The sequence below is a fragment of the Drosophila suzukii genome, chromosome 3 (genome assembly GCF_043229965.1).
Source record: "Drosophila suzukii chromosome 3, CBGP_Dsuzu_IsoJpt1.0, whole genome shotgun sequence".
Classification (NCBI taxonomy): domain Eukaryota; kingdom Metazoa; phylum Arthropoda; class Insecta; order Diptera; family Drosophilidae; genus Drosophila; species Drosophila suzukii.
In genome coordinates, this window is record NC_092082.1 from 77,722,052 (window position 1) to 77,748,612 (window position 26,561).

General features: G+C 42.3%; 6 protein-coding genes across 9 annotated transcripts in view; 2 read left to right on the forward strand and 4 right to left on the reverse strand.

Moving 5' to 3' along the window:
- Window positions 1-5,941, reverse strand: part of Sulf1 (Extracellular sulfatase Sulf1) — a 30,526-nt gene extending 24,585 nt beyond the window's left edge. The window contains exon 1 of the mRNA XM_017071011.4: window positions 5,218-5,941. The gene's annotated coding sequence lies outside the window, so the exon portion shown is untranslated. The remainder of the gene's footprint in view (window positions 1-5,217) is intronic.
- Window positions 5,942-7,702: 1,761 nt separating this feature from the next.
- On the reverse strand, window positions 7,703-9,697 carry SF2 (splicing factor 2). The gene is made up of 4 exons (XM_017071034.4): window positions 9,420-9,697; window positions 8,913-9,282; window positions 8,453-8,586; window positions 7,703-8,392 (listed from the first exon to the last, which is right to left on the reverse strand). Exons 1-4 carry the CDS (start codon window positions 9,581-9,583, stop codon window positions 8,284-8,286), a joined length of 777 nt encoding a protein of 258 aa, XP_016926523.2. The 5' UTR covers window positions 9,584-9,697; the 3' UTR covers window positions 7,703-8,283.
- A 704-nt stretch (window positions 9,698-10,401) lies between these two features.
- Window positions 10,402-13,973, forward strand: pad (poils au dos). The gene is made up of 5 exons (XM_036817861.3): window positions 10,402-10,672; window positions 10,733-11,103; window positions 11,168-13,003; window positions 13,072-13,273; window positions 13,338-13,973. The coding sequence occupies exons 1-5, from the start codon at window positions 10,520-10,522 to the stop codon at window positions 13,551-13,553; spliced, it is 2,778 nt and encodes a 925-aa protein (XP_036673756.3). The 5' UTR covers window positions 10,402-10,519; the 3' UTR covers window positions 13,554-13,973.
- On the reverse strand, window positions 13,714-17,160 carry LOC108007375 (uncharacterized). Of its 3 annotated transcripts, XM_017071032.4 has the most exons (4): window positions 16,723-17,157; window positions 15,377-15,531; window positions 15,065-15,280; window positions 13,714-14,139 (listed from the first exon to the last, which is right to left on the reverse strand). In XM_017071032.4, the coding sequence occupies exons 1-3, from the start codon at window positions 16,824-16,826 to the stop codon at window positions 15,093-15,095; spliced, it is 447 nt and encodes a 148-aa protein (XP_016926521.2). In that variant the 5' UTR covers window positions 16,827-17,157; the 3' UTR covers window positions 13,714-14,139; window positions 15,065-15,092. The 3 variants fall into 3 exon arrangements, with proteins under 3 accessions (XP_016926521.2, XP_016926520.3, XP_016926519.3); XM_017071031.4 differs by having other exon boundaries at window positions 13,714-14,093; window positions 15,065-15,531; window positions 16,723-17,160; XM_017071030.4 differs by having other exon boundaries at window positions 15,065-15,531; window positions 16,723-17,160.
- A 535-nt stretch (window positions 17,161-17,695) lies between these two features.
- Window positions 17,696-19,201, forward strand: Manf (mesencephalic astrocyte-derived neurotrophic factor). The gene is made up of 4 exons (XM_017071037.4): window positions 17,696-17,889; window positions 17,967-18,091; window positions 18,173-18,314; window positions 18,796-19,201. Exons 1-4 carry the CDS (start codon window positions 17,802-17,804, stop codon window positions 18,960-18,962), a joined length of 522 nt encoding a protein of 173 aa, XP_016926526.1. The 5' UTR covers window positions 17,696-17,801; the 3' UTR covers window positions 18,963-19,201.
- Window positions 19,161-25,804, reverse strand: LOC108007380 (uncharacterized). Of its 2 annotated transcripts, none has more exons than XM_065865756.2 (4): window positions 25,614-25,804; window positions 20,687-20,957; window positions 20,474-20,627; window positions 19,161-19,626 (listed from the first exon to the last, which is right to left on the reverse strand). In XM_065865756.2, the coding sequence occupies exons 2-4, from the start codon at window positions 20,927-20,929 to the stop codon at window positions 19,526-19,528; spliced, it is 498 nt and encodes a 165-aa protein (XP_065721828.2). In that variant the 5' UTR covers window positions 20,930-20,957; window positions 25,614-25,804; the 3' UTR covers window positions 19,161-19,525. The 2 variants fall into 2 exon arrangements, with proteins under 2 accessions (XP_065721828.2, XP_036673755.3); XM_036817860.3 differs by having other exon boundaries at window positions 25,700-25,792.
- Between the last annotated feature and the right edge of the window lie 757 nt (window positions 25,805-26,561).

A 26,561-nucleotide genomic window follows, 5' to 3' on the forward strand; every position in this document is an offset into this window, starting at 1 on the left:
CGGAGTTCTTGGAAATATTTTCAATTAGCACTCGACAGCAATATGGAGAAATATTAAACATCACAGAGCTCTGTTAAATATTACCAAATTACTCATAAACATTAATATATGTGTTCACAATTCTTCATTAATCATCAGCCACGGGAGTTTAAAGATCATTTAGCACGAGATAGTACCTTTCAGCCACTCAAAGATTTATTGTATTTCAACACCTCCCAATCGGCGGTCAATTTTCCACTTTTTTCCTTTAATTTTCAAGCAACCGATAATCACAAGACGAATAATTTTAAAAAAAACCAAACAAAATTAATATTCTTGCCCGATTTTAATTGCTTTTGCTACGTACGGATGGGAGAATTTTTCGGTTCGTGTTTGGCTTGTGAAAAACCACATGTGATTTTCCATTATTAATTTGCTTTTCTCGTAAACAATCACGAACTTTTATTGATGTTATGAATGCGATTCCTAGTGCCGCTCGTTTAGTTATATGGTGCAAAGAGAAAACGCAGAATATTTGCAAAGTGGAATGGTTTTAGTGCTGAGTTAGCCTTAAGATCAGGTATCGAAAATGTTTTCAGTGGATGGTTGGAAAAACCGAATCACATGATGTTTTTATGTGCATTGAAAAATCTTTTTATTCAAACTTGAGCCATTTCATTATTTAGAATAATTAGGAAACAATTATACTTTGTTTATTATTTCTTAAAATTGTCCAACTAAATTTAATTTGTATTCTAAAGTACCACATACAAATTGCAGAAAAAGATTGTTTAAAAATTATAAACAATGGATTCCGGAAATTTAAAATCACCTACACATTTGATTACGGTCTTTAAAAAGGTATTTTCGGATTTGCGCTACAAAATAAAAAAACCAAAATATACTTTGTTTATTTTTTGTTTAAATAGCCTTTTGCTTCGAATATTTTTGGATATCCTGCAATTACAGTATTCCTACTAAAAACATTTTTGTAATAATTGATAAACAAGTCTGAATTGTTTCCGGAAATTTAAAATTACCAAAAATTTCATATGGACTTTAAATAAGTATTTATAAACTTTCGTGGTAAATAAAAATAGCCAAAACACAAACACATTTTGTACAGTTTAAATAAGCTGATATTTTTCTTGAAAACGATCATGGATAGAATATATCAATCAATGGTCGAAATATTTATTTTTCATGGGGTAAGCCGAATTTTGTCTAGAAGAGGAAGGCAATTTTCTGGTTTTGTTTCCTTTCTTTTGTTTGCTGGTGGTTTTTTCTTCTAGCCGCACTCCCTTTTCATTGCCCACTTTATCCTGTCCTGGGACGGAGTGGAACTAAGTCTGGGATTGGGATTGGGAATGGGTCTGGGTAGGTTTGCTCTCATTTTGCCTTTTTTCACGCTTATTATGTGTTGTTTGTGGTTTGTTGTTGTAGGTCTTATTTTGCACATATTTACTATAGGTTTGTATATGTACCTACATATATATTTCTTTTTGGTTTAAATGTTGTCAGACAGGATTTTCCACTTTAATGCAGTCGACGTCGCTGCTTTTTGGCGCGTTTCTGCCGCCGCACAGCTCATCATGGATCATGCCCCTTTTTTTTCCACCCCCTGCTCTCCTCCTCTGCTCGTCACCCTTAAGTTTTCAGTTTAAGTTCAGCCTGCGTGCAGCACTCCACTGCCACTGCCGCAATCCGTTGCCACAATCCTTCCTGCAGCTGCTGCTCCTGGCCACCTTTTCAGGTTAATGCAGTCTTTATTCATGCCATATTTCTAAGCGCATTATGTGCTGCAAGCCTTGCTCACAATATTAGCAAAAATTATGTTAATCCTGGCTGGGATTTCTGCCCGTCCTCGCTGCCCTTAGCTTTATTAGCTCCGCTGCGAACGGAGGCGCGTTAAATTATTTTAATAGCCGCTTACAATTACCAGGGCCAACCCCCTCGGCTCAGGGTAATGTAATGTTTGACGCGATTTGCTGGTTTTTCACTGGCGTTTTAAAACGCGCCTTGCGGCCAGACAAGCGGCCAAGTAAGCAAGCCAAGTCGTAAAATAGGACTGCAAAACGATGGGTACGATAAGTTCATAGTGAAAAGACAAGCTCTAGAAGAGCCAAGCTAAAAATAAACACCATCGTGCTATGCAGTCTTTCAGCTTAGGTATTTTTATTAAAGGTTCCAAGAAAATACGATTTTATTTTTATCATTACTAATTATTTCAGTATTTCTTTCAATTTTATGTTTAAATATTTCCGAATTGTGTTTTTTAGAGATACATAGATAAACTTTTTATAGATCTATCTATAGTTCTTTAGGGTTTCTCTTTTATGTAACAAAATTCTTTACGTCTAACGGAAAATTCTATTAAATTGCATGCCCTGTCAGAGTGGCAACGTCCTATCAGTAATAGTTTCTTAAACATTTCAATAAAAATTCATTCATTTCCCAATTAACCCCAGATAGTACGAGTTCGCCACCCGCTGTCCTTATCACTTTTCAAGAGGGACAAAGAATAATTTAAATTGATGCCCGAGTACATGTGTTAATTTACACTTATAGAGTGACATGCATAACCAGCTACTCCATTGGGCGTTTCAGTTTCCATTCACAGAGCGACTGGGGAAATGAAAATGCAAATTGAGGCGTTTAAAGTCGCGTACAAATCGCGCACCGCAATTAAACGGCGCCCCGAAACGCGTGCCCCATGGAACCCGCCTCCCGGTCGATTTTATGGCTGTATTTTATGCGAGCCATGTCTGGCCTGGTATCATACCATATAGGCATAGTTTGCGGCTAATGACTCCTCATCGAGATCGGGAATCGGGGAATCGGGGGAGCTGGGACGTAGATGCAAATGGGAAATGTCCGAGACGCCTTGTCCACTCATTAAGTGGTGTTGGTCAACCAGTTCCGAGGACAGCATGATGGATTGCCGGCCAGCTGAATAACTCGGGCCCCAATCGCTCATTCAGCCGGCCCATTCATTCATCCATTCAACCGCCTGTCGACGTATCGTATCGAGCTGGAAAAGGCCGAAACTAAAACCGAAACCTGATTGCGGTAAAAGGCCAAATTGGACCGTTCTCGTTGCCCTGGTCGATGCCTGGGGGCCAGCATTGGCGTTAGTCATCGTCGTCATCATCATGAGCCTGATCCCGCTGAATTGACCGAATTAAAGCTCTGGGATTGCGTGGAGCGGGCAAACCAGTTTCCGCCTGGCCACCACACTCCACCAACTCCGCCGTCCGTCCGACTCCAAAAAGGCCAGGAGAAATTGCCACAGTCAAAACAATTAGACGGACGGACCAGGCTCGCGTCTTCAACTTGTTGCCGCCGCGGATAAAAGTGTATGTCTTATGCTGGGAAAGTAAAAAGTGTCTAATTAAATAGTTGGCCTGACTGCCTGCGGAAAATGGTAGAAGCTATACGAAGTGGAAACACCCTGAGTAAGCATTAAAGTATTTTTAAGGAATCACTAAAGGCCTTATGACACTTGCTTGATTTTGGACTGCATGGTTTTATATTAAAAAGTTGGAGAAAAAAGGCTCTACAGCTCAACAAGGTATTATGAATTCATATACTACCTCATCTTTAGATTGCCATGACTTTTCAAAAGAAATAAAGTCAGTTGATCAAAAAAGAAGGCAGTGTCATAAGGCCCTAACTTAGATATTACCGAACATTTAAGAGATCTATGGCTCTCCCATTTACGCAAAAGTTATCTAATCATTGTTAATCTCACAACTCATCTTATCTCATCTTAAAGTAAGCAAACCCATCTTTTACTTAGAACTATCAGTTTTAGAAAACAGCATTTGGCACTGAGAGTCCAGTTCACTGGGTTACTGGGTAAGTAAGATTCATCAGTAATTTCCCACAATTGGAAGTCACTGAGTCAATAGGAAAGGGTTGTTTTTACGCAGTAAATTTTCACCAGCATTTAGTGAATGTACCCAGCCTGAATAGAAGGGCACAGCAGGCAAACAACAATTAACATAAATTGCTTACGCGATGCGGCCCATTGAGTGCGGACAAGGGGTTAAGGGGTCACAGTTGCCGCCCGTCAATCATTCGAGCAAACGAACTGCGGCTCTTGAATGGGCGAGCGGCAAGGGTTTCCCATTTCCACGGCTGCCAGTTGCCAGTTGCCGTTTGCCTTTTTTTACGGCTGCAGCGGAAACTTCAGGCTGCACCTGTCGCAAGGCGGCGGTAGGTGTGATAAGCATCGCATCACAACAAAAGATTAACACGCCGGAGCGGGACAAAGAGCAGAGTCCGTCGGTCACATGGACAGGTCTCCGATTTGAGACGCCCAGGCGGCAGGGTCTCAAACGACCTGCTTGCTTGGATATGCACTGCTAAAAATTATGGCTTAGTTTATATTTAGAGGTGTTACAGAAATCTCTACCAACCTCTCTTCAAACCTACATGTCACAAAAAAAAATTTCAAAATACAGTATACTTATTAAAACGAACCAGATACTAGGCTTTGAACAAATTATTTATAATATCAGATCAAATTTACTCCGAAGTTTGAAATCCAAACATTCCCAAAACCGTCGGAAATTTCTGTTCCACACTAGATTATGGTATTTCGAAAATCAGTAACAAAACAACATGATTACTAAATCAGAAATAACTTTTTTTTGAAATTCGGATAACTTCTTCTAAAATTGTTAAACAGAAAAATAGAAAAACTACCAAAAATTCTTCATAAGAAACTGTTTTAGATTCCATAGTAGTGTTTTTCCTCACTGTACACTTAGACGAACAGGAAACCGCCCGGGAGGAGACCTTGAAGACCCTAGGTAGGTTGTGTTGCAAGCAGTTAGGTAGTTGCCACAAGGGCAACACCTTTGGGTTGACAGATCGAATTACCGAAGAAGCGCCCTAGCCAAGTGTTGCTCCTAACTGGGTCACATTACCAGTGTCAAACGATCGAAATCGAACCTTACTTTCACTAAGGATTGATGCGGAAGTGATGATGAACCCGTAAAACAACGATTCAACAGGATGGAATGCCTAATGAGGATCATAAACAGCAATACTTATGATTCGTTTGGACCGTAAAACTAATTTCGAGTTATGATCAATAAAAAACCTTTCAAGTTGCCAACGAGAACAATGACTCCTAGAGGAAATCGGCTGATCTTGCGTTTTAAGTTGCCAATTTTAACGATCACAGCAATTTCGCGGGCATGCAAAACATCCATAAAATGCAATTCTTACCTCAAGCTATGTAGAGCTGTGTGTTTTTTTTTTCACAAAAGTAATTTAAACTTTAACACCCAACAATTCACGCTGGCGATTGAGTTTACTCGAGTGCTGTCTTATAATTTGGACACTTCACCTTCTATTTATAGTTTGCGTCGTGCCAAGTGGCTTCGAATTAGATGATAAACCCGGTAATTGGTTGTACAATCGCGATCGATTAAAAGCTTCCCCGTCGTACTGACTAACCGCAGATAGGTTCGACCGATCCGGTGGAAGTTCAATAAAATTGGAATCGAAAAAAGGCGGCGATAAGCCGGCGACTCCAACGCAACGCAGTTAATGAACTAAGGGCCCGTCGGACCGGTAAAACACTCTATTGGATCCCACGAACCTCGGGTATCTCCTCCAACGAACTGCCCACGACGAACTATGTATGTTCAACAGTTTGTCACATGCACTTTCCGAATTATTTATTATTTACGTGGGCATCCAATTCGATTTGCAAGTCGATCTCTTTATAGGGTTTTCCGAACTTTTGGCGCACTTCTGCCCATGTAGCGTGGGTATTTATTATGGGGGTGTCAGAATTTCACTTATACTTTTATATCACAACGATGCCTTCCGAAATACGCAGATACGAAAGAGATTTACCTCCGCGACCATTCCGCTCCGTTCGAGATGAAAACAAACATTGACCAGATTCCCACGCGCGTCCGAACAGCTGGCGATTTTTTTTGAAAAACCCAACAACAAAATGCGGGTGTTCCTTTTATAGTTCGCTTCTGGTGTGACCGTTGCGCAAAATGGCCGAATAGCCTTTCTGCTGACAGGCTTTATGGGATTTCGTATAAGAGTTGAGGTAACATTTGGCTGATAACAGGGCTCTGTTAAAAATAAATGAGCGGGCTTTTTGAAATTATGTTAGGTGATCAGGTTATTTGAAAACTATCTATTATTCTATACTACTTAGTAAAATACAAAAACATTCTTATATCATATGAAATATCAGTCTTTAATAGGAAATATCCTTTGTTCTTGGTTGTGATTACATTAATAAAGAGATTTCCAAGGATTTCCGTTTTTCCAAATTTCCTATTTATCCGAAAAATTTAAAGACCCGATAAACTTGTGAATCAAGTCGGTTTTCCTAACTCCTTTCAGTTATATGAACGAGAAACCATAACAAAGTGCCGTCAATCACTGAATTGATTGTGAAATGAGCAGTTCTTATTAGTTTACACATTAAAAAGTAAAATTCCCGCTTTGAAAAAGCCCTTTAAAATGTTCTATGATAGAACTTTTCCCCCTAACACTATACAAAAATATACAAAATTGAAAACACAGATTTGTTCAGTTTATATGAATATTTATTGTAAAGGTGGATTATATTTCAAAAATATGTTAAGACTATGGCCTGCAGGTTGATCGATAAGCAAGGAGAACACAGACATCGGCTCTCATGTCTAAAATTGTCTATTGTGGGTATTATTACATTGTATATTGGGTAAAAGAAAGTTCATGCAAATGCAGTGGGTGTGGGCTATAGTCGGGGCTCATGAATTTTCGCCCTTCTAGTCAAAACATGGAAAACAAAAACGCACTCGCGACAATCGCCACATTTCGGAGGCTACAACACCAATGGAGACGAAAGAGTTGGGTAAAAGTATTGTATGTAAATTAAAAACTAATAAACGCAAATTAAATGTTAAAGATAAAATAGATGTGGCAATCGAACATACCACTGAGAGGCGAGACTGAGGGAGACAGGAACGAATCGGAGCGGACCAGAGCAAGGACCACTATCCACTATCCAGCGTTGGGCTCAAGTCAACGTTGGATGATGCACAGCAAATCCGTGAAATGATAACGACAGGGGCGCGAAGGCCTCGAAATACGCGGTTCCCTGGGTGAGCTAGTGTTTGGGGGTGCGATCCGAAGAAGGCGACAACAACGTGTGTGACTCTGTCCAAGCGAATCCTATTCCCGACCGTTAGGAGGATGCCGAAGAAGGGGCGAGGCTCGAAGAGATGCGTCCGAGTCCGAAACTGTTCGCTCTCGTCCTGTCCAAGGGCAACTCAGGTGTTCCTCACCGTTACCGTGTCATTGAAATCCTCCTCCTCCTCCACACATCCGTTAACCTGAACACGACCAAAGCTCACACACAAATCCTTCAACAATGCGAAATTCCTGTCTCCTCCTCCGAGGTGCGAGTTAGCCGTGGGACACTGCATCCCACGTTGTCCTAGCGAAGGGCTCAGAACAATCCTAAATCCAAATCCATTCCTGATAACCATCTGATAAACATACTATGTTTATAAGATCTATAGACATGTCCTGCCTCCTCTAATTTTAATCCAAATTTATCCAATCCACGCCAAAATCAACATCAAAATATCCTCCTCCTCCTCCATTAATCCTCATCCTCCACATCCTCATCACTCTCCAAACATAAACGCGCAAAATGGGGAAGAGAAGAAAATAAAAATTAAAGTATTAATAGTTTGTTTTTCAATGTGGTTGACATTGCGTTGTGTTTTGGTTTCTGTTTCTTTCTCTCATTATAGACATATTTATTCTGTATCGATGTTTCTTGTTTTCGTTAAGGTAGATTCTAATAAATTACGCTTGGTGAATATGCAGCCAAAGTTCAGTTTATAATATAATTTTAGTGTGCAGAGGCAAAGGCTCAAAATAAGACAAAAGCAAATCAAGGAATGCCGACGGGTTGTAGCCAAAGAGAATTCCCTGGTTTACCAGTGCCATTTTTGAACAGTTTTTGTCAAATTATTTCCGGTGGATTATAATTTAAGAGAACATCTCTGCTTCTTAGAACGTGTGATACAGTTGGAAAAGCAAGTGGTTTTTGAAATATGTTTGTATGTTGGCTTCGATGAGAGTTCGGAATTTGAATGATCAAACTTGATTGGTTCGCAGATGGCTTGAATAGTCAATTTACAAAGTGGTATATGTGGGGGTCGGTCTTGAACAAATATTCAATGGGCTTTCTTAATTTAGCTTGCTTTTCCTAATGTTTCCTGCTCGTAGAAATATTATATATTAATGGATAATGCTTGGTAGTGTTTAATAGTTAGAGCGAGAGCGAGACCTGGAATAAGATTGACGTCGCACTGGGGAGTAGGTTGGTGTGCCACGACGACGAGGTCGTGACGAGAAAGAACGCGAGCGAGATCTGTAAGGAGGGATACAAAAATAAATACTTGAGAATAAACTGTAGTGATATTTAACTAACCTGTCGCGGTAGTCCCGGCCTCCTCCTCCACCACCGCCGCCGCCACCACCACCTCCTCCACTACCGCCTCCGCCACCACCACTGCGATCGTTATCACCGCTATCCTCGCGTACGCGAATGTAGGCAACCTCGCCCTGAAAAGGTAAAAATGATTGTGAAATTGTTTAAGTGTCACTCAAGTCTACGAATTTTTCTAACAATTAATCTGAGTTTAGCTTTAGTATAACAGAAGGAATGACTAATGATGATGAATAACTTCGTTACTTTGTTTCATCAAATATATTGACAGTGATCCGAGTTTCAGGGTGAATAACAAATTAGGGAACAAACGCCCTATTAAATTATTCAAACTGCTGAATAATGTATGCTGTCAATATAAATGCATAGGTAAATTGCCTATCTACCTTGACAGACGAATACATTTGAATGTTACAAAATGGTAAATCCAGAATTTACATACCTCATGCGAACGGAAGCGAGAGTCGTCCAGCTTTTTGATGGCGTACTTCATGTCCTCGTGACGCAGGAACTCCACCACGCCGGACCCGTCCTTGTAGGTGTCTGCGAAACAGACGTCGCCGGCCTCGCGCATGTGGTCCTTGAGATCCTGCCACGATCCTGAGGCGGGCAGTCCGGTGACCATGACGCGATACTGTGAGCGCTTGGCAGGCGGTCCGCGGCCGCCCATGCGTCCGCCGCCGTCCCGACTGCGGTCGTTGCGGTTCCCGCCGCGATAGCTGCCCGGACCACCGCCCCGTGGGAATTCCACGCGTAGGCGGTACCCATCGTAGTCGTAGCCATCGCGCGCCTTAACCGCATCATCGGCATCGCTGTTTTTGGCGCCAATCGCGGACGAGGAGGAGTCGGTAAAAATGTTCCGAGGTCAAGGGGGAATTGGGAAAGATGAACGCAAATTAGTTGGGTGTCGCCTCCAGCCAACTGGCCAGTGTGTATTCGCCTTACTCACCGCGCATCTTCGAACTCAACAAAAGCAAATGGCGGACCACGCCGATTCTTCAGGTCGACAAATGTAACTTTGCCGAACTTGTGGAACAGATCCTGGATGTCCTTGGTGCGGATGTCCGGCGGCAGGTTACCCACATAAATGCGGCACTCGTTGCGTGATCCCATTTTTTCCAGTTTAAATCAGACGATGTGGTTGACTTGCTTGCTGAAATTCTTGTTCGATTTTCACAGAACTTTTTCCTGTCACGCAAATACAAATGGCCGACGCAGTATGACCGTTGGAGGGAGTTAAGAAAATCCTTTGGACAGGGTAGTTATCGATAGACATAGTGGTGAAACGACGCTAGAGGTGGTCTATCACCACTTACCTGGTAATAAGTTACTTTGGTAATCACATGAAAGGCTTACAAAATTTAAGACAAAAGAATAATAGGTGTCTTTCTTGGAGTAATCCCACCATGTTTCTTCTTTCATTTTCAAACCTATTATGGAAGGCTGTGCGTCAGCCATCGCATATATGCATTCAATATAATCTGGGTATCCTTATAAAATAGCTGAATTGTTGAAAATTCAACCAACAATTTCAGCAACAATACAGCGACCCGAAATGTTTATTATTAAGTTTACAAACAGTTATGATAAGATAATCGCATATATGCATTCAATATAATCTGGGTATCCTTATAAAATAGCTGAATTGTTGCAAATTCAACCAAAAATTTCAGAAATAAAGCGACCCGAAATTTTTGATATTAAGTTTTCAAACAGTTATGTGTATTTTTATTTATTTCGTCACCTTCAAATTCTAAATATATGTTTTAAAGTGCTTGAAAAATAGTCTTTATATTATTAAATATATGGTAAGGTAAGTAATTATTTAATAATTAAACACATTTGTTTGGTATCGTGAAAGTTTTCTTATTATCGAACACCCAGTAGTTGGCTGCGCTATCGCCATTCACCCCGAGCTGGGATGCAGTTGCAGTGCCACCTCTAGCAGTGAGCGTCGTTCAGACAGTCGAAGAAAAAAACAACAAATATTTGCATGTGCAATAAACCAAACGTAAATAGCATTTCGCCAACCACTGAGCCGTCGGGAAAATGGCTGCGGCCGGAAGCAACGTCCGCTGCATCAACTTCTACGATTTGTGCCGCATCTGCACGGACAGCAGCGACCACAAGACGAACATCTACTCGCCCGAGGGACGCGCCAAGAACCTGAGCAACAAGATTCTTGAGTGCCTCTCGCTACAGGTCGAGTTCCTTAGCAAAAATGCATATTTCCATTAGCTAATATACCCTCTTTCCTTGCAGATCGATGAGAAGGATCGCTTGCCCAAGGTGGTGTGCGCCCAGTGTGTGCAGCAGGTGGAGCAGATCCACGGACTGCGCGCCACTTGCCGCAACTCGCAGACGATGCTGAGCAACTGCCTCAACATCCGCCCGGCGCCGAGTAGCGAAAAGCTGTACATCCGGGACGCGGTCGACGAGTCCGGCAAGAGCCTAAGCGTGACGCAGACGACTTCAGCAGCTTCCGCCGGAGCTCAGCAGTCTGGAAATCTCCTGAGCAGCATCATCCAGGCGGTGGGAATGCAGCCCCAGCAGCAGTACACCATCACGGTGGACAACGGGGTACAGCAGCAGCAACCTTTGCCGGAAGCGCAAGTCAAAACCGAGAGGCAGACGTGAGTGGGAGATTCCCGATCTTAAGACTTCATTCTAAACTGTTCCTCTTTTCTTTCCTCTTAGTGCTTTGGAGGAGTTCATCCGCCTTAAGCCGGACATCAAGATAACGCCGCTGGGGAAGAAGGAGGCCATTACACCTGCCAAACCCCAGCAGCCTCCTCCTCTCCAACCGCAGACAGTGACGACTACAGTAAACACTCCCCAGTTGCAGCTACAGCCGCAACTGGGAGATCAACTGCAACCCCTCTGGCAACAGATACAGCAGCTGCAACTGCAGCAGCAGCTACAGCAACTCACAAACCAGCTGCAGGTCACCACTCAGTTCACCGCCACCCAGGAGGATGTCGGCAATCCTGGCGACAGTAAAAAGCCGAAGTTGAACTTTGTGCTCTCTTCCCAATCGGCGCCACAATTCACCACCTCTCTGCCGCAGTTTACGGGAGGTCAGCCGCAGATCCAGCTGCAGTTGATGCCCGGTGGAGGTGGAGTGACGAATGCGACGACAGCGTCGTCCCAGACGCAGTTTAATGCCGCTGCTCTACTCTCTAGTCTGGCGGCTCCGCAATCAGCTCCCAATATGCTCTCACCAAACAAATGTTTTCTACCCATCACCATTCGGGACGAGAACTCCGACCAGCAGATCGTGGCGCATATAGACACTAAAAACTTAGTGCTGCCAACCACCTACCAAGTACAGATGAAGCTACAGCCTCAGCTGGCCACTGCCGACGGCCAGCCGATTATGCAGCTGACACCCACCTCCATTCCGGCCACGCTGCAGTTGACACCGCAGACTCTGGGAAATCCGGGAAGCAATTTCCAGGGCACGGCTGTGGCGCAAACCCAGTTTCTGGCGCCGCAGCCTCAGCCTGTCCAACAACAACAACCGCTTACACAACTGCCTAACACGGCACAAGTGACCTCTCAGCAAATCATAAGATCTCCACAGACCAGCACCACCAATCCGCAGTTGGTGATAAGGAACGTGACCAATATCCCAACGACTCCGACCACTCCCACGAGCACCAAAGAGGCGCCTGCTTTTAAGACTCCCCCGCCAAAGCAAAGACAAATGCCATCGCCGAAGAGCAAACCTCCAGTGGTCTCTCCCTCAGGAGGAAGCATTACTCCAGCCACCAACGAATTTAAGCGCCTGATGGTCCAGGCAAAGCAGCAACCGCAGGCAAAGCAACAGCAGCCCGCAGCAGCCGCTGTACCCTCTCAGACAACGACCTCGGCCAATCAGGCTGCCATGCAGCGACTCTCCTCGAACACAACCATCACTAAGGTAACCAAGCAGCCCGTTTCTGTGCCATCACCGGCTCCAGCACCCACTCCCGCCAAGTTGCCCATGCTAAACAAGCAGAATATCACCATCAGTCGAATCTCAATGCAAACAGCGCCTAAGCCGCAAATGAAGTCTCCTGCGGCAGCCGTTTCTCCTGCTTCCCAGCCCATTCCTTTGCCCGTTCCCGCACTAAACCAAGCCCAGCCGCCTCCATTGGCGTCGCAGCACAAGAAGGTCGTGCGCAAGCCACCCGAAAATCAGGAATCGCCGGGGCAGAAAGCGAAACCAGCGCGGTCACCCCAACAGATTCTGCCTTCGCCAAATCAGGAGGGGGAGGGGGGCTCTGCTAACGATGCGTTTTTGCCACCCTCATCCCTTACTTGTCCCACCTGCAAACGTGAGTTCAAGAAGAAAGAGCATCTCACCCAGCACGTGAAGCTGCACGCGGGCTTGCGACCCTTCAAGTGCTCGGAGGAGGGCTGCGACAAGACCTTCAGCCGCAAGGAGCACCTTTCTCGCCACTTGATCTCCCACTCGGGCCAAAAGATGTACACCTGCGAGGTCTGCAAGAAGCCCTTCTCGCGAAAGGACAACCTCAACAAGCACAAACGGTAAGTACTTCGCTTACTGTGTTACATATCCTTCATTTCTTAATACCGAGCCATTTATCTCTCCACAGGATTCACACGCAGCCGGCCAACGAAACGCTTTACTGTTGCGATGTTTGCAATAAGAATTTCGCCACCAAGCTGCACTACGAAAAGCATCGGGAAATGCACAAGAAAACTAGACCGGAGGGTGCGGCTCCGGCTGCCACTGCTCCTCCTGCGGCCACTTCTGCACCTGCCCAGGTCCGTAGCAATGGTCAGGTTCCCAGTAAGGTGAGTAGTTAGTGCGGCTTAGGTTGCTAACAACTAATCCACCTTTTCCTTTCTTTCCCCCAAGGTTTACGAAATCAAGCAACAACGCACTGCTCAGCAGCAAACGCAAACACAAACGCAGCCGGCGCAGATCATGCATGTGGTAACCACCCAGGACCTGGCCGGAAACACCATAACGATCACCCAAGCACCCGACTCCAATATGCCTGCATCTCTGGCCAATTACGTACAGCTGGGCTTCTCCCAGTACCAGAATTCCAGCACACCAGCCGCCAAGTAATTATTCTGAAAGCTCGAGAAGTACTCAATTTTACCTCGTGTCCTAGTCCGCGATCTGTTCCACCTCATGGTCGCCAGTTCCTTAATGCTTTTAATTTTCGTTTAGTTTACTTTACCTCTTACTTTTTCTTTGTGCAATATTATTTATAAAACATTTGAAGCGTGTTTTCACGTTTCTTTTATTTCCTTAATTTATTTTAGTCTGTGTTATTCTGTTTTTATTCAGTAATTCGCAGCAGTTATATTAGGATAAACACCAAAAGAGAGTGTTTGTGTAAAGTTTCCTATTGTAAGGCATTGTAAATATCTGTGTATCTATGTATGTACAAGCTGAAAACAATTGATGGTAAAATACCTTTTTTGGGTGAAAAGAAATGATTCCATTGCAAAAATAAATATAATGTGTAATTTATGGCAAAAAGTGTTATGTGTATTTCGTTTGGTATTGCATTGGAGCCTTCGATTTTGTGGCGCTATAAAGCAGATGGCAGGCGGGCAGGCCCCAATGTTTACGTGATTATATTTGGTAAGGCTCTCCCCGCTGAAAGTATGAATATCAGACGGTTATTCCAATGTCGGCCAGATTTCTGAAAGATTTCCGAAAAATGCTCGTAAATCTAAGTCTACCATGCGAACGAATGAAAAACAAATGCAAGCACGTTTCCCATTGCTTCTCCGAATAAAAATTTATAAGCATTGAAGAAAACCAATTCCAGTGAATTTTTGTGTTTACGCATTTAATTAAGGAGATGTTTAATACTTGGAGTGATATGGGTGGGTATTACATGGAAAGCTTACAATAACGTTCAAAATCTAAATGGAAGACTTCAGCAAGCACAGATATTCAACGTACATATATAACCAATTCTTTGGCCTAACAATTAACGATTGCTGTCAACAAGAAAACGGTGTAATAAACAACAATTGCGATAAATCGCAATAAGCAACGACAGAGTTCCTTAAAAAAACCCCAGGTAAGATAACAGGGCTGATAAGAGAGAGGAAAAAAGTGCTTAGGAACTACGAGAACGTGACAACTAAAATTTTGAGCATTATTGGAGTTGTAAATAAATAAGCTAACTAGTTTAGGCAAGAATACAATTTAGATACAGATACAATTTAGAGAAGTTTCTTGGAGCTGTAAATAATTAAATCAGGCAACTAATTAAGGAATCAGTAAAATTTATGGTACAATGTTTGCCTGGTAAAATAAATAATGTGTTAATACTGCTTGAACAGGATCATTTTGGAACAGAATCAAGATAAAGCTATGAAAAGCCAGAATAATAATCTTATTATAACGAATATCAATAAACGAAGAATGGGGTAAAGCATATGGATACTACTGCAAAATAATGCGAATGGGGTGCGAAATCCAACAAACTACTTCAATTAGAACTACAGGTGAGGGGTTTTTAAGGGCGTGCAATGTTAGGACTAAAGGTGCCCCGCCACCGAACTTCAGCCTAAGCGATTGTAGAATGCATTAAATAGGAGAATTTGACCAGCTACCTGGGGGATCTTGGGGGTTCCCTCCCTATCAGTTGTAGCTCAGGGCAAATTGGTTGACCTTCTGCACATCGCCCCACACCTGCACTGCCTGGATGTCGGAGAGGGAGAAGAGGGTCTCATACTTGGTTATGAAATTGTGGCCCGAATCCCTGCCCTGGTACACATGCATCATGGAGTTTGCGTAGTCGAAGACGAACTCAAGGCAAAACGAGGATTCTGTGGATGAAGTCAAAGTCAAGGCCTCGTCAATCTCGCTTATCATGCGGGCAAAGCTCTGTGTCAAATGGGAGTTCTTATCGCTAGCGCCTGTACCGTCGAAGATGTTCAGTTCAGTATCCTTTTGTAGACTGCTCCACTCGCCGTTCCGCTTGTAGTTCTCGATGATCGTCTGCGTGGGGATGATCACCTTGAAGTGATATGAGATATTGTCCGTGCAGTCCGTACTGTTGACAAAGTTCACCGAGTATCTGTGGAGAATAGGAAAATAATTACATTACATAGGTGCTAATGACGTATTTGCCCTTTTCCTTAAGAATATTTATTCACAGTTCTACTATTTCTTGACCTAAGTTACTTGTTGTACTCATTTATCAGTTCATAACAAGAAGCTAATTTGTTTTGTCAACACGTTTAACGATTGAGACTCACATTAATAAATAATTTTTAAAAATCTAAAAACCCCTCCTTCAAACTTCACATTTGTGCTAGTGACGTCGCTTCTTGAATGTTTGACCCCCCATTTCAAACGCTTAGTCATCGTAACTGTTTGAATGGCACATGGCTGTTAAGCAAGTTTTTTTGGGGACCGGAGCTCCCAGACATATACATACATATGTATATGTAGCTATTTATAGTGAGTAGGTGCGAAAACGTGCAGCGCATTTAAGGAATGGAATTGGAATTTCTGACGTACGTCCCATTATATTTTTCATTGTTGAAGGAACCTTAGTCACAGAGGCTTTAGAAATTCCCCTTAAATATAACCGCTATCTCAGATCAAGAACTACAAGTATTCAAGTAGCAAGTGCCTTATCGATCTGAAGATAAGAAATACAAGGTGTCCAGTTATGAAATTTATACAGTTCTTCAGTTAAGAAACCGGATTCCAGAGTGATGTAACGATGAATATTTTGATTTATTGAGATCATTTAACTATTCATAAGCTGATTAACAATCTTCCCACCATCTTATTCTTTTTCCCGCCTTCATCACTACCATTTGTTACGGCTTTTGTTGTTTTCTTCGTAGCCGGCATCTTCAGAGCGCGTGTCTGATTTAATATTTCTGACCGGTGATGTCATGGATGGTTGAATTGATACAGTAAAACCAGACGACTGATAAGTGGCAAAGATTGCTTTATTGTCTCCCATCGTCACCTCATAAATTAATAAGATGCCTTTGGAATTCCCAAAAACAGAACTCGAGAACTATACGCTATGGCATATATTATTTAAATTTCATAGCCCATTTATACGTTTCATGTGTACGCTATAAATCGTTTTCAAGTTTGTGAGAATTTCATATAACCGGGTCACGTACGAACAACAATTTTAGGGCATTTGATTTTCTGCACGCAAAGAACCAATTTCAACAGGAAGTGGGTAATCGATTTTCTTAAAATTTTAAGAATCCCAATATGTTTGGTGGGCAGAACTTACTGCTGGGCATCCTGGAGAAGGTTGGCGCTAATGGACATCCTAGTGACTCGATCCGATGCATTGGCATTGGTGGGCAAAATGGAAAAAAACTTTACGTCGGGCATCTTGTTTTTAAATATTACACTTTTGTTTCGGATTTATTTTTAGGCGGGTATGTAATTGCAAATTATATCCGGTAAAGGGTAAATAACTTTGCTGTGGCAGTTGCCAACGGTTACAATAACTCTAATAGCCGGCTGGGTAGTTAGCACTTGGCCGACTTGGTCAATACTGTTAGGGGTTTCACGAAGACGCGGCTATTTTAAGGGAACTCGAGGAGGATTGAAGCCCACGACGTCACGGGTAAGGTTCGTTTGAGTGCATATTTGTTCAGCTTTATTAAAATGATAAAACGCGCTGCTCTGTTCCGTTCACTTTCGCGCGTTATTAAAAACTGAGGAGGAATACTTTTGGGGAACCCGAGAGCCAAAATACCCCAAAGAGTGATCCCCCACACCTGTTAGAAAATTAGTTTCAATCGGACCCGAAAAAAAGAGAGCAGAGAAGAGAGTAGAGAGAGCATTTCCCGCCCGACGCAGTGGGACCATGTCAGGTCTTTAAATTTGAAAACGTGGTTCTGCCCCGCCGATAAATAAGTACTTTTATCGATAGCTTGCCGATAAATCATGTGAAAAATATAACGATATAACTATTTAATTATATTCAGAAATATCGATATATTGATATTTTTATACATTTTTCACATCCCCAACACCTGACACTTACGTTCCTCTACCGACCCTTTACGTGGCTCTTACGTTTGCTAACACTTACGTTTGGTGACAGCGGCGCAACAATTGCAACAATTGCGGATACGCCTAGGGTTCCAATTGGATTTAAAAAAATACTTTCTTAAAATAGCGATACTAGCGATATATTCGGTAAAAAATATCCGATATTTGATATTTATTTTTATTCAAAATATATCGATATTGGTATTTTGATACATTTTTCACATCCTAAACAAAATCAAAATCGCAGCGGAGTAACTCAGTTTAGTCAATTAAAAGTCCGCTCCAGCACAGCAAAAATATAACAAAATGAAGACGTGGTACATGGTAGTAGTGATAGGCTTCCTGGCGGCGCTGGCCACCACGGCGTTGGCCCTGAAAGAAGAGGACTGCGAAGGTAGGTGATTGGCCACGTAAGTGGTTAAGATGTTCTGGAGCAGATTTTCACCGGGCTCTCCTCTTTGGTTTTGGCAGTTTGTGTGAAGACGGTGCGGCGGTTCGCAGACTCCCTGAACGATGCCACCAAGAAGGACTTCAAACAGATCGAGACAGAGTTCAAGAAGTTCTGCAAGGCGCAGAAGAACAAGGAGCACAGATTCGTGAGTAACCGGCAAACAAGTGCCGCCCCTCTTCTTCCTCTCATGCGGAAAAATGATACACGTATGCGTTATTCCACGTAGTGCTACTACCTCGGAGGTCTAGAAGAATCCGCCACGGGCATCCTCAACGAGCTGAGCAAACCCCTCAGTTGGTCCATGCCCGCTGAGAAGATCTGCGAGAAGCTGAAGAAGAAGGACGCACAAATCTGCGATCTTCGATATGGTAAATATTCTATCCTTAGTGAAGAGAGGGGAAATATAGTATAGAACTACAGAAACAGAATATATCCTTAATTCTTAGTGTATCTATACATAAAAACACTACAATCCAGGAAAATTACATTAATTAGTCACGTTTGATTGTACAATGCGTCCCCAAAGGGTGGCAATATGCTACTTAAAGCTTAGAACATCTGTCAACCTATTCTTTCAACTATGTAAATTGAATACTACTTGAACTTTTAAAAACATCTGTTTGTAAAGTCATAATCTCAAAGCGAAATGCTGGATGGGTAAAACTTTGAATGAATTGTTTGTGCTAGAACTAATTAAAACATTGTGAGCTAAGCTGAATAATTTTGCATAGATAAATTTCTTAACAAACAATTAAATTTTTCATTGATAAGAAATGTAGTTCAATAGTATAACCCTGTCACAACCCTTTTGCCCTTGAAAACCTTTCTAATCGAGTGTGTTCTTTGCAGAGAAACAAATCGATCTGAAGAGCGTGGACCTGAAGAAGCTGAAGGTGCGCGACCTGAAGAAAATCCTCAACGATTGGGACGAGAGCTGTGACGGTTGTCTGGAGAAGGGCGACTTCATCAAGCGCATCGAAGAGCTGAAGCCCAAGTACTCGCACAGCGAGCTGTAGAGCTAAATCTAGTTACTTGTGTAGTTACATGGAACACGCCCACTTAGCTAAAGCAACAACCACATGAAACGCCCCCCTACACATCCATATTTTTAGTTAATTTACAATTTTGATAGACTTTGAGAGAATTGAATATAACTATATATACCTAAAGAAAACAATATATTTTGAAATAAAAAACAACAAACACACAAGACCTCGTGCTCTCAAACGGTTGATAAATAAACAGTTTGTTTTTATTTTCCACGTGTTTATCTTTTTCGGTTCTTGATCTCCTCATTCACAATTACAAGTATTACGTACAAATTACAACAGAAATTCACAAAATATCTGGATTAAAGTTTTATTTAAATGTTAAATACATAATTCCATTGCACTTACTGCCGCGGGCCGCGTAAATTCGATGTGAGCGAAGGGCTGGCTCGCCTCGACTAAATTACAATTATTAGTTAGACATAATTACTAAAAACGAACATAAGAAGCTAGGATGAAGATGTGTGGGAGTGAGAGTCTGCTTCTAGAATGCAAATTTTAATGAATTTAGATAGTGATCCTGGATATCCTTAACGGCGGTACGGCTGTTTATTGTAGCGGCCGCGCTCGTTCTCCTCTGATAAGTTGGCATATTCACTATAGACCACGCACCAGCAGTAGGTCATAATTGCTGAAAAATATTTAAAAAATTTTATTATATTAGGTATAGCTTTAAAATTTAAATCTAATCAAATCTAAATTCTTGGATCAGGGTCAAAATAATATGTTAAATTATAATTTTCAAATTGATCCCTACTCTTCTTTCTGTGTAAAGAGCGAAGAGAGAGAGAGAGAAGAGACCTCGAACTCACTCGATTTCCGTAGCTACTGGCGAATTCAACCGCGACGAATTCAAATAGAAGTCGCGGCGAACCGAATGGTGAATAAGCTGAAACTCACCAGATTTGTCCCTACTACTTCTTAAAAAAAAAAAAAGTAAAGGTTTTGGGATCAGTGCTCAAAAGTGTGCTATGATTTCTTATCTTACAATCATGTAATTTACTTGCAATGTCCATCGTTTTCTACACTAAATTTTAACATAATTTCTGGGCATTGTTTGCAACTAGATTTACTTATTCTTAAATGAACATTTCGTTTAAAAAACTGTAAAGAAAATCTTACTGTTAGAGTTCAGTTGTTATGCATTTTAAATTATTTTTTGTCATTTTTATGACAATAGTCGCTTGGTTTATGGGCCACCATCTCATTAAATTTAAGTATAATTACAAAAAGTTGGCAGTTGTACAAATGGCCACTTCGCGCCTTATTTGCGTGCACCACCCACACGGCAATCCCCCCTGAAAACTCCTATCCCGGGGCGCCGGCACTTCTGCTTTCAGCGCACGGGCAATCATCGCATGATAAATGGGTCTATAAATTAAAAACGGCTCGCAATAACCGCCATCCGGTGCTAAAAACCGCACATGGAAAAATCGCTTAGCCCCCCATTTCCACGTCCCATGGAAAAGTGCACTTACCGCAGAAAATTAGGCCGAAGATCAGCCAGAGGACTCCCGTCAGCACATAGCCATCAATGAAGAAAACGACGCCCGTGTAGATGACGGAGATCAGCAGACCGATGGCAATCATAATGCCAAGGACCACCCAGGGAACCATTAGATAGTGGTTCCGCTGCGAACGACCAATTAAAATAATTGTCTAACTTTAAATGTTTTTGAGCCACGACATACCTTTAGAGCACCCGCAATCATAAGTAGTGATATTAAAATCGTCATACACAAATTAATAACGAGGATTATCTTAACTATATCATTGGGGATAAAATCGAAGATTATCGTTTTAAAGTGGACTCGTGTCGTAAAGATCACCACGATGGTAATGATCGACAGGATAATTGCCAGGATGCCCGATATAACGGAGCCATTCCGAGTCGATTGACACAGGCAGCAGGAGTTTAATAGGGGTTTCGGCATTTTGGCAGGGATATATTGGGGTTACCAACTGGAAATAAAGTAAAAATAGAACGATGAATTCGAAATGTTTTGAAAATATGTTAAGTATGTAATATTAAAATCAAATACCACTGTTTTTGCCCTCCCTGTTTCATTGAAAATCAGATTTTTAAACTTTAAATTTTCTAAAAATCTAAAGTTACTTATTTTTTAGTGAGTGAGTATGAAAATTTCCTAAATTTTTTGGTTGTGACAAAATGTTTATCACAACCCCAACGATGTGTAATTCTTCATTTGAACAATAATGAATTACGATTTGTTTTCATTTTCCCCCATGTTTTGTTTCCCAACGGATCGGACATATTTATGGAACTTAAACTTGCCCACATTGACCGCCATGGCGATTGCAAAAGTATAGACAATGAAACCGAACGTTAAGATCCAAAAGTTTGACCAGTTGTGACGTCAAGCAGACGAACGAAAATGTTTATAGAATAAAACCGCTTTAAAAATAGAAGGAACGAAGAAAACAATGGGCAGAAAACGTGAAATACTCGAGTGAACGTAAGAATTATATTTAGCAATGCTTTAAAATCGAATGAGTAATAAATCGTACTCTATCTGCAGGGATGTGAGCTGGAAATGGCAGTAGATGGCCGGTTTGGGAAAGTTGAAATCATCCGCGCATGCGCATGCGCACACGATCGGCGGATCTTGCAAACTATCTATGGGTTGCACCCATCCAAATAGCGAAATAGCGCCACCGGGCATTGTCATTAAATTAATCAAACGCTTAACGTGCTTGGGTCCCGGCTGCGGATTGATGTGGCGCATGTCGGCACTTGCAAATGCCGCTGCAGCTGGTTTGCATCCACGAGATATATCTCATGTGTACATGTGGCTCGCGGCGGTCTTGATGAGATAATCACACGCCAAAATGTCTTGTCTTACATGGAATCGCTTTGAGTCATTACCAGTAAGAAAGGCCAGACTAAGCGGGCTGCCTGGGAAATGCCTTTTGGCACACAGCTATAGTTCGGCCAGCAGATACAGACATACAAATACTATTTGTATGTAAAACTCATTTCCGCTGAGCTTCACACCTCACGGAAAAAGATGCGAAGAATCTGGCCAACAGAAGTGCTATACAAATTGCGCAATTATCGGGGCAGGGGCGTCGGGGAAAGGGGAGCGTGCCAAAGATCACATCACATTCTGTTCTTCTTTGTAAGGCATTTAAAAATTTTGTATAGTTTCGTCACAAGCTGGCGGGGCTGATAAACCGGACATATGGCGCATTAACATGCCGTATTTCACGCGTTTCGCACGGGTCTTACTCATGCGATCCCACGTTTGCGTCCGTTTATAAACGCTACTTCAATTGGCCACAGACCCCAGTAGAAGCATTTGTCTGGTTTCTATAACTTAGCCATCTTGGGTTACTTTCGGCAGCTATGGTTTAGATATCTTTTGACCTGGTTAGGTGAACAAAGTAGAGACACTCGAGATCTCTACAAATTATTAGGGTCAGAGAAGACTGCGTAATATCAGGGGAATGGCGGATGGGAATTCGATATATCAACGACCTACCCACTCATACGCTTAATGGCGTTAATATTCGCATGAACTCATCTAATGCTGACGTTGACTTCCGCTCGGCTCACACATAGTGGAATTACTAAACGGGCGTGATCCATAGCTCTCGGAGTCAAGTTCAAGTCAAGGCGTGGGCGACTCTTTCCGAGGAATTTGTGCCTCCACTTGACGTAGGCTTGGAGACTGGGAAAGTGCTGGAGTCTTGACAAGTGCAACTGGACGCAGTTGTCATTGCACTCTGTGGGTTGATGGAGTTTCTTTTGAGTTTCTTGGTGTGATGGAGATGGAGTGGGTGTAAGAGTGTGTCAGATGCTGCCGAATGTGAAAGGTAAACCCTGTCAACCAACAAATGCAGATGAACTGGCAAAGCACTTTCCAAAAACCTGCAGTTTTGTGGCAAGGTAATTCGTGGAATACATGAATATTTATTGTTTACTTTAAAAGGAAAGGGGATCCAGATACTGACTAGCAATGAGCAAATTAAAATTTAAGAAATTATTTTACACCAAGAATAAGAATTTAACTGGTATGTTATAAGAGTGTCTGGAAACAAGGTAAACAGTGATAAAAGTCCCCTTCATATTATATGATAATCGTTGTATACTTTGAACTACAATATTATTAAAATTTCTATAAAACAAATAAACGTTTATCATAATAATAATGGCTGACCCATTTGCCTAGGCCAGCGAAGTGAAAATATTGTCCATATAAATCATGTCAATTGCTATTGGCTATATGCTCGTGGAAAATTGGTTTAATCCGGCCCGCAATTGTAATTTTCGTGTGCAATGAGCACGTGTCCAGCTATTGTATCTGACAACTATGATATTGTTTTTGGGGCCTCAGGCGGAGCCAAAGCCAATTATTCTCGACTTTGGCTGTTGTGGACTTTATCGCTACTTTTGTTGAACTTTTGTGACCCTGCTACCCGCTGAACCCCGCTAAAAGCTAAAACCACTCAACAATTAGTTTGCGCTTCAACGCGTAATTAAGTTTGACATTTTTCTGCGCTACTTTTTGCGCCAGGCACAAAAGATATCGAAAAGACAAAAGCATTCTATAGTATCTGCGATGTGGCTGGAAATTGCTCAATCCACAATCTTCGACAGAAAGTGGGAGCCCGCTTGAGTGGCCGAGTCAGGTTTTTTGTTTGAAGCCCATTTTATAAACCGGTAGAAATCGTTCTACCAAATTTGACAAGTTGAAAGCACGGGGCATTTTTGGTTTTTTTTATTTTATTTATTTATCCAATTTCTGGTATTGCAGCTCCCACTTGACTTTTGTCTTTGATTTTTTGTCAAATTGCCTTTTTTCTCGGCTGCTTTCAATCACTCGACTTGCCATATAAATCAATTAAAACCGTTGCAGCTGCAAACTCAATTGCAGCCTTTGAAGTTTTCATTTACCGATTGAGATTGTGTAATTACTAGTGTCAGCGGCGTCTTTTTATAAGCAAGATACAAATGTGCGCATCCACAAGATACTTTTTGATTTAGCCTCACATTCTGTCAACATTTTTATTCCATAATTTTCAATGTCAGAGGGCGGCGACATTGACAGCGTTCAAAAACTTAATTCTCGAGGATCTTGAGCGAAAGTTAAGTCATAAAGAGATAGCCCATCAAAATGATTCATTTATAAGGCGGGCAAATAGAAAACGAAAAACACGAAACACTTATTAATAGCTCGCAAGGTCGCGAGCATTTGAACGGGGAGATCTAGAAATCTACAAAATCAACAAAGCAGTGGAACTTTTGGAACCGCTCTCACAATCTTCTCCGAGCAGTGGCATCTGGGGTCAACAAGTGGGATTCTACCTTCTGGTTTTCAGCACCTGTTGGCCAAGACTTCGGCGCCACTGGTGCCATTTCGTTTGGCGTTGGTGTGCGAACGCCTTCGTTTATTCTGTCAGAATCAGAATATATTTTCGTTTGCCTTGTTTTTTTTGTTTTTGGCTGTCTCCTATATGCTCTGTCGTTATCTTTTGCCTTGTAAATTGAGTAACCTTCACATTGTTCAATTTTCAATGGTTGCGCGTCACTGAACTTTGCCAAATGGGGAGATTTTGAAGCGGGATCGTCTTATAGAACCCGTTGATTTCCCATATTAATTACTTCCCCAGAGGAGTGGCCACTTGAAATTCATCACTCGACTCTTTCATTTGGCTTCGAATGTGATTTTTATGGTTTGCAACTGAGGGGAATAGCCAAAATGTGGCTCAATTGAAACGTATGCCAGACACACACATGTATATTACGTATACGCCCCCGCTCACCTGAGTTTCCCGATTCCGATGGCCTACTTATCCCTAACCCCGTCTGTTAACCTGTTCAACTTGGGATCTCCCAAAAGGCAGAAGAAGGCTTGCTGGTTGTCGCCGATTGCGATCGCGATCGCAGACTTTCAATGTCAGCTGGCAGTTCTGACATCACCCAGTGCATCGCCTATATAGTCGCCTCTATATAGACTGACTTTGTTTTCATTCTGCCATATTTTCTCAGCCAATTGGGTCAGCGATCACAAATGCAAACAAACAGTTGCATTATTGTTTTTTAATTTTTTCGATATGCTGCCGTTTTTTTTTCTTTCAACTTTACCCCAGCATTTGCGGGAGCTCAGAAAAGTATCAGTCTGGGGTTCGCCGATCATTTGAATATTGAAAGTGCTATAGCTGGACAGCCAGCAGCGACAGCTAAATGAAATTGAATATATTTTGTATAAATAAGCACACACAGTCGACAAACCGCAAGGCAGACGAGCAAGCGCGCCTCAAGTCGGGGAACTGGCTATACATTAGATAGGTCTCTGTATCTGGCTACTGGGGCTACCTACTCCTCCCTCCTCCCGCCACCCTCCTGCTCCTCATCCCCTCGAGAAACACTTCTCTGCCCGATCACACATATATGCATATCCACCTCCGGGGGCCAGCTGCTCGCCTGTTATTTCAATTTCGAGGCGATCGTTTATCACTCGATTTGCATGCGACGGCGATCGATTGATCTCCCCATCGTTTTGCATTTTTTTCTTTCCGCCCAATCGGCTGCCAACTGCCTGCATTTCTCCGCTGATAATGTCAGTCTCTTGGCACCCAGTCAAAATCACTTACACTTTCTACTTTTATTTATTTTTTTTTGATTTGCTGGCGAACAGCAATGGGCAGTCGGGGGAAATCAATTTGATTCGCACTCGCACCTAATTAGTATTTGATATTTGCCAGTGCGTGCGTTTCAAAGGCGATTCGAATACGACTTGCGCGCGATTTCGATGTGACTGCGGCGGGTTTCACAAAGCGACTGAAAACGCGGGCTGCTGCCGCTAACTAGAGAGCCCCGAAACGATCGCGATTTTTCTCTCATCTGCGAGCGTTTGTTGACTTTTCCGCTCGTTCTTGGCTAGTCGCTCGAAAAAGTTCTCAAACTTAGAGCTAAGATAGCTTTTGCGTGGCTGGCGAGAAGTTTTCTCCGACGGCAGAAACCAGTTAGCAGATTGTCTGGCTGTTCTGTTCCGGCATGAAGTTATCAAACACTTGGTCAAACAATGGTGGGGCGATCGGCAACAGTGCTTTGCACTAGCCAAGCCAAACAAATCAGTAGACGTTCTCATTACTTGGGCAACGACATCCGCGTTTCCCGGGTTGGAGGAGCTCGAGATGCTGGCCTCAGATACCTCGGCCCCATCTGCCTTTTTTGGGAATGGATCGGCTACTGCACTGTGGCAAATGTCATTCGAAGGAGGTCTTCTTTTGTGGTCGAACTTATTTTTAAATTATTAGGGTTGTTTCCCATCAACTGAAATCGCCTCACAAATCTATAGCACCATTATTTTATAAATTAGTAAAATGCCCTTGACATATGTACCAGAACATCCTACTTAGCTGTCTTGAATAGGATGACTTAATTTTTTTATAATAAAAGAAAAACGTAAAATCAGTGAAATTTAATCGTAGGTTATGCCATCCTTACAACCAAGTTACTTTCTCAAAAGCACAGCCTGTTTTCCTCAGTGCATCGGCCGGCCGTTGGTGGCCAAGTTTTTGGCCAACTCTTCTGTAAAA

Coding starts and splice junctions, on each gene's coding strand:
- SF2 (XM_017071034.4), bottom strand. CDS start 9,583: ATGGGATCACGCAACGAGTGCCGCATTTATGTGGGTAACCTGCCGCCG. Junction 9,283..9,419: donor GTTGAGTTCGAAGATGCGCG/GTGAGTAAGGCG, acceptor CGCCAAAAACAG/CGATGCCGATGATGCGGTTA. Junction 8,587..8,912: donor CTCGCTTCCGTTCGCATGAG/GTATGTAAATTC, acceptor TTACCTTTTCAG/GGCGAGGTTGCCTACATTCG.
- pad (XM_036817861.3), top strand. CDS start 10,520: ATGGCTGCGGCCGGAAGCAACGTCCGCTGCATCAACTTCTACGATTTG. Junction 10,673..10,732: donor TTGAGTGCCTCTCGCTACAG/GTCGAGTTCCTT, acceptor CTTTCCTTGCAG/ATCGATGAGAAGGATCGCTT. Junction 13,004..13,071: donor AACCTCAACAAGCACAAACG/GTAAGTACTTCG, acceptor ATCTCTCCACAG/GATTCACACGCAGCCGGCCA.
- LOC108007375 (XM_017071031.4), bottom strand. CDS start 16,826: ATGCCCGACGTAAAGTTTTTTTCCATTTTGCCCACCAATGCCAATGCA. Junction 15,532..16,722: donor CTTCTCCAGGATGCCCAGCA/GTAAGTTCTGCC, acceptor TATTCTCCACAG/ATACTCGGTGAACTTTGTCA.
- Manf (XM_017071037.4), top strand. CDS start 17,802: ATGAAGACGTGGTACATGGTAGTAGTGATAGGCTTCCTGGCGGCGCTG. Junction 18,092..18,172: donor AGAACAAGGAGCACAGATTC/GTGAGTAACCGG, acceptor TATTCCACGTAG/TGCTACTACCTCGGAGGTCT. Junction 18,315..18,795: donor AATCTGCGATCTTCGATATG/GTAAATATTCTA, acceptor TGTTCTTTGCAG/AGAAACAAATCGATCTGAAG.
- LOC108007380 (XM_065865756.2), bottom strand. CDS start 20,929: ATGCCGAAACCCCTATTAAACTCCTGCTGCCTGTGTCAATCGACTCGG. Junction 20,628..20,686: donor TGATTGCGGGTGCTCTAAAG/GTATGTCGTGGC, acceptor GGTCGTTCGCAG/CGGAACCACTATCTAATGGT. Junction 19,627..20,473: donor CTTCGGCCTAATTTTCTGCG/GTAAGTGCACTT, acceptor AATATTTTTCAG/CAATTATGACCTACTGCTGG.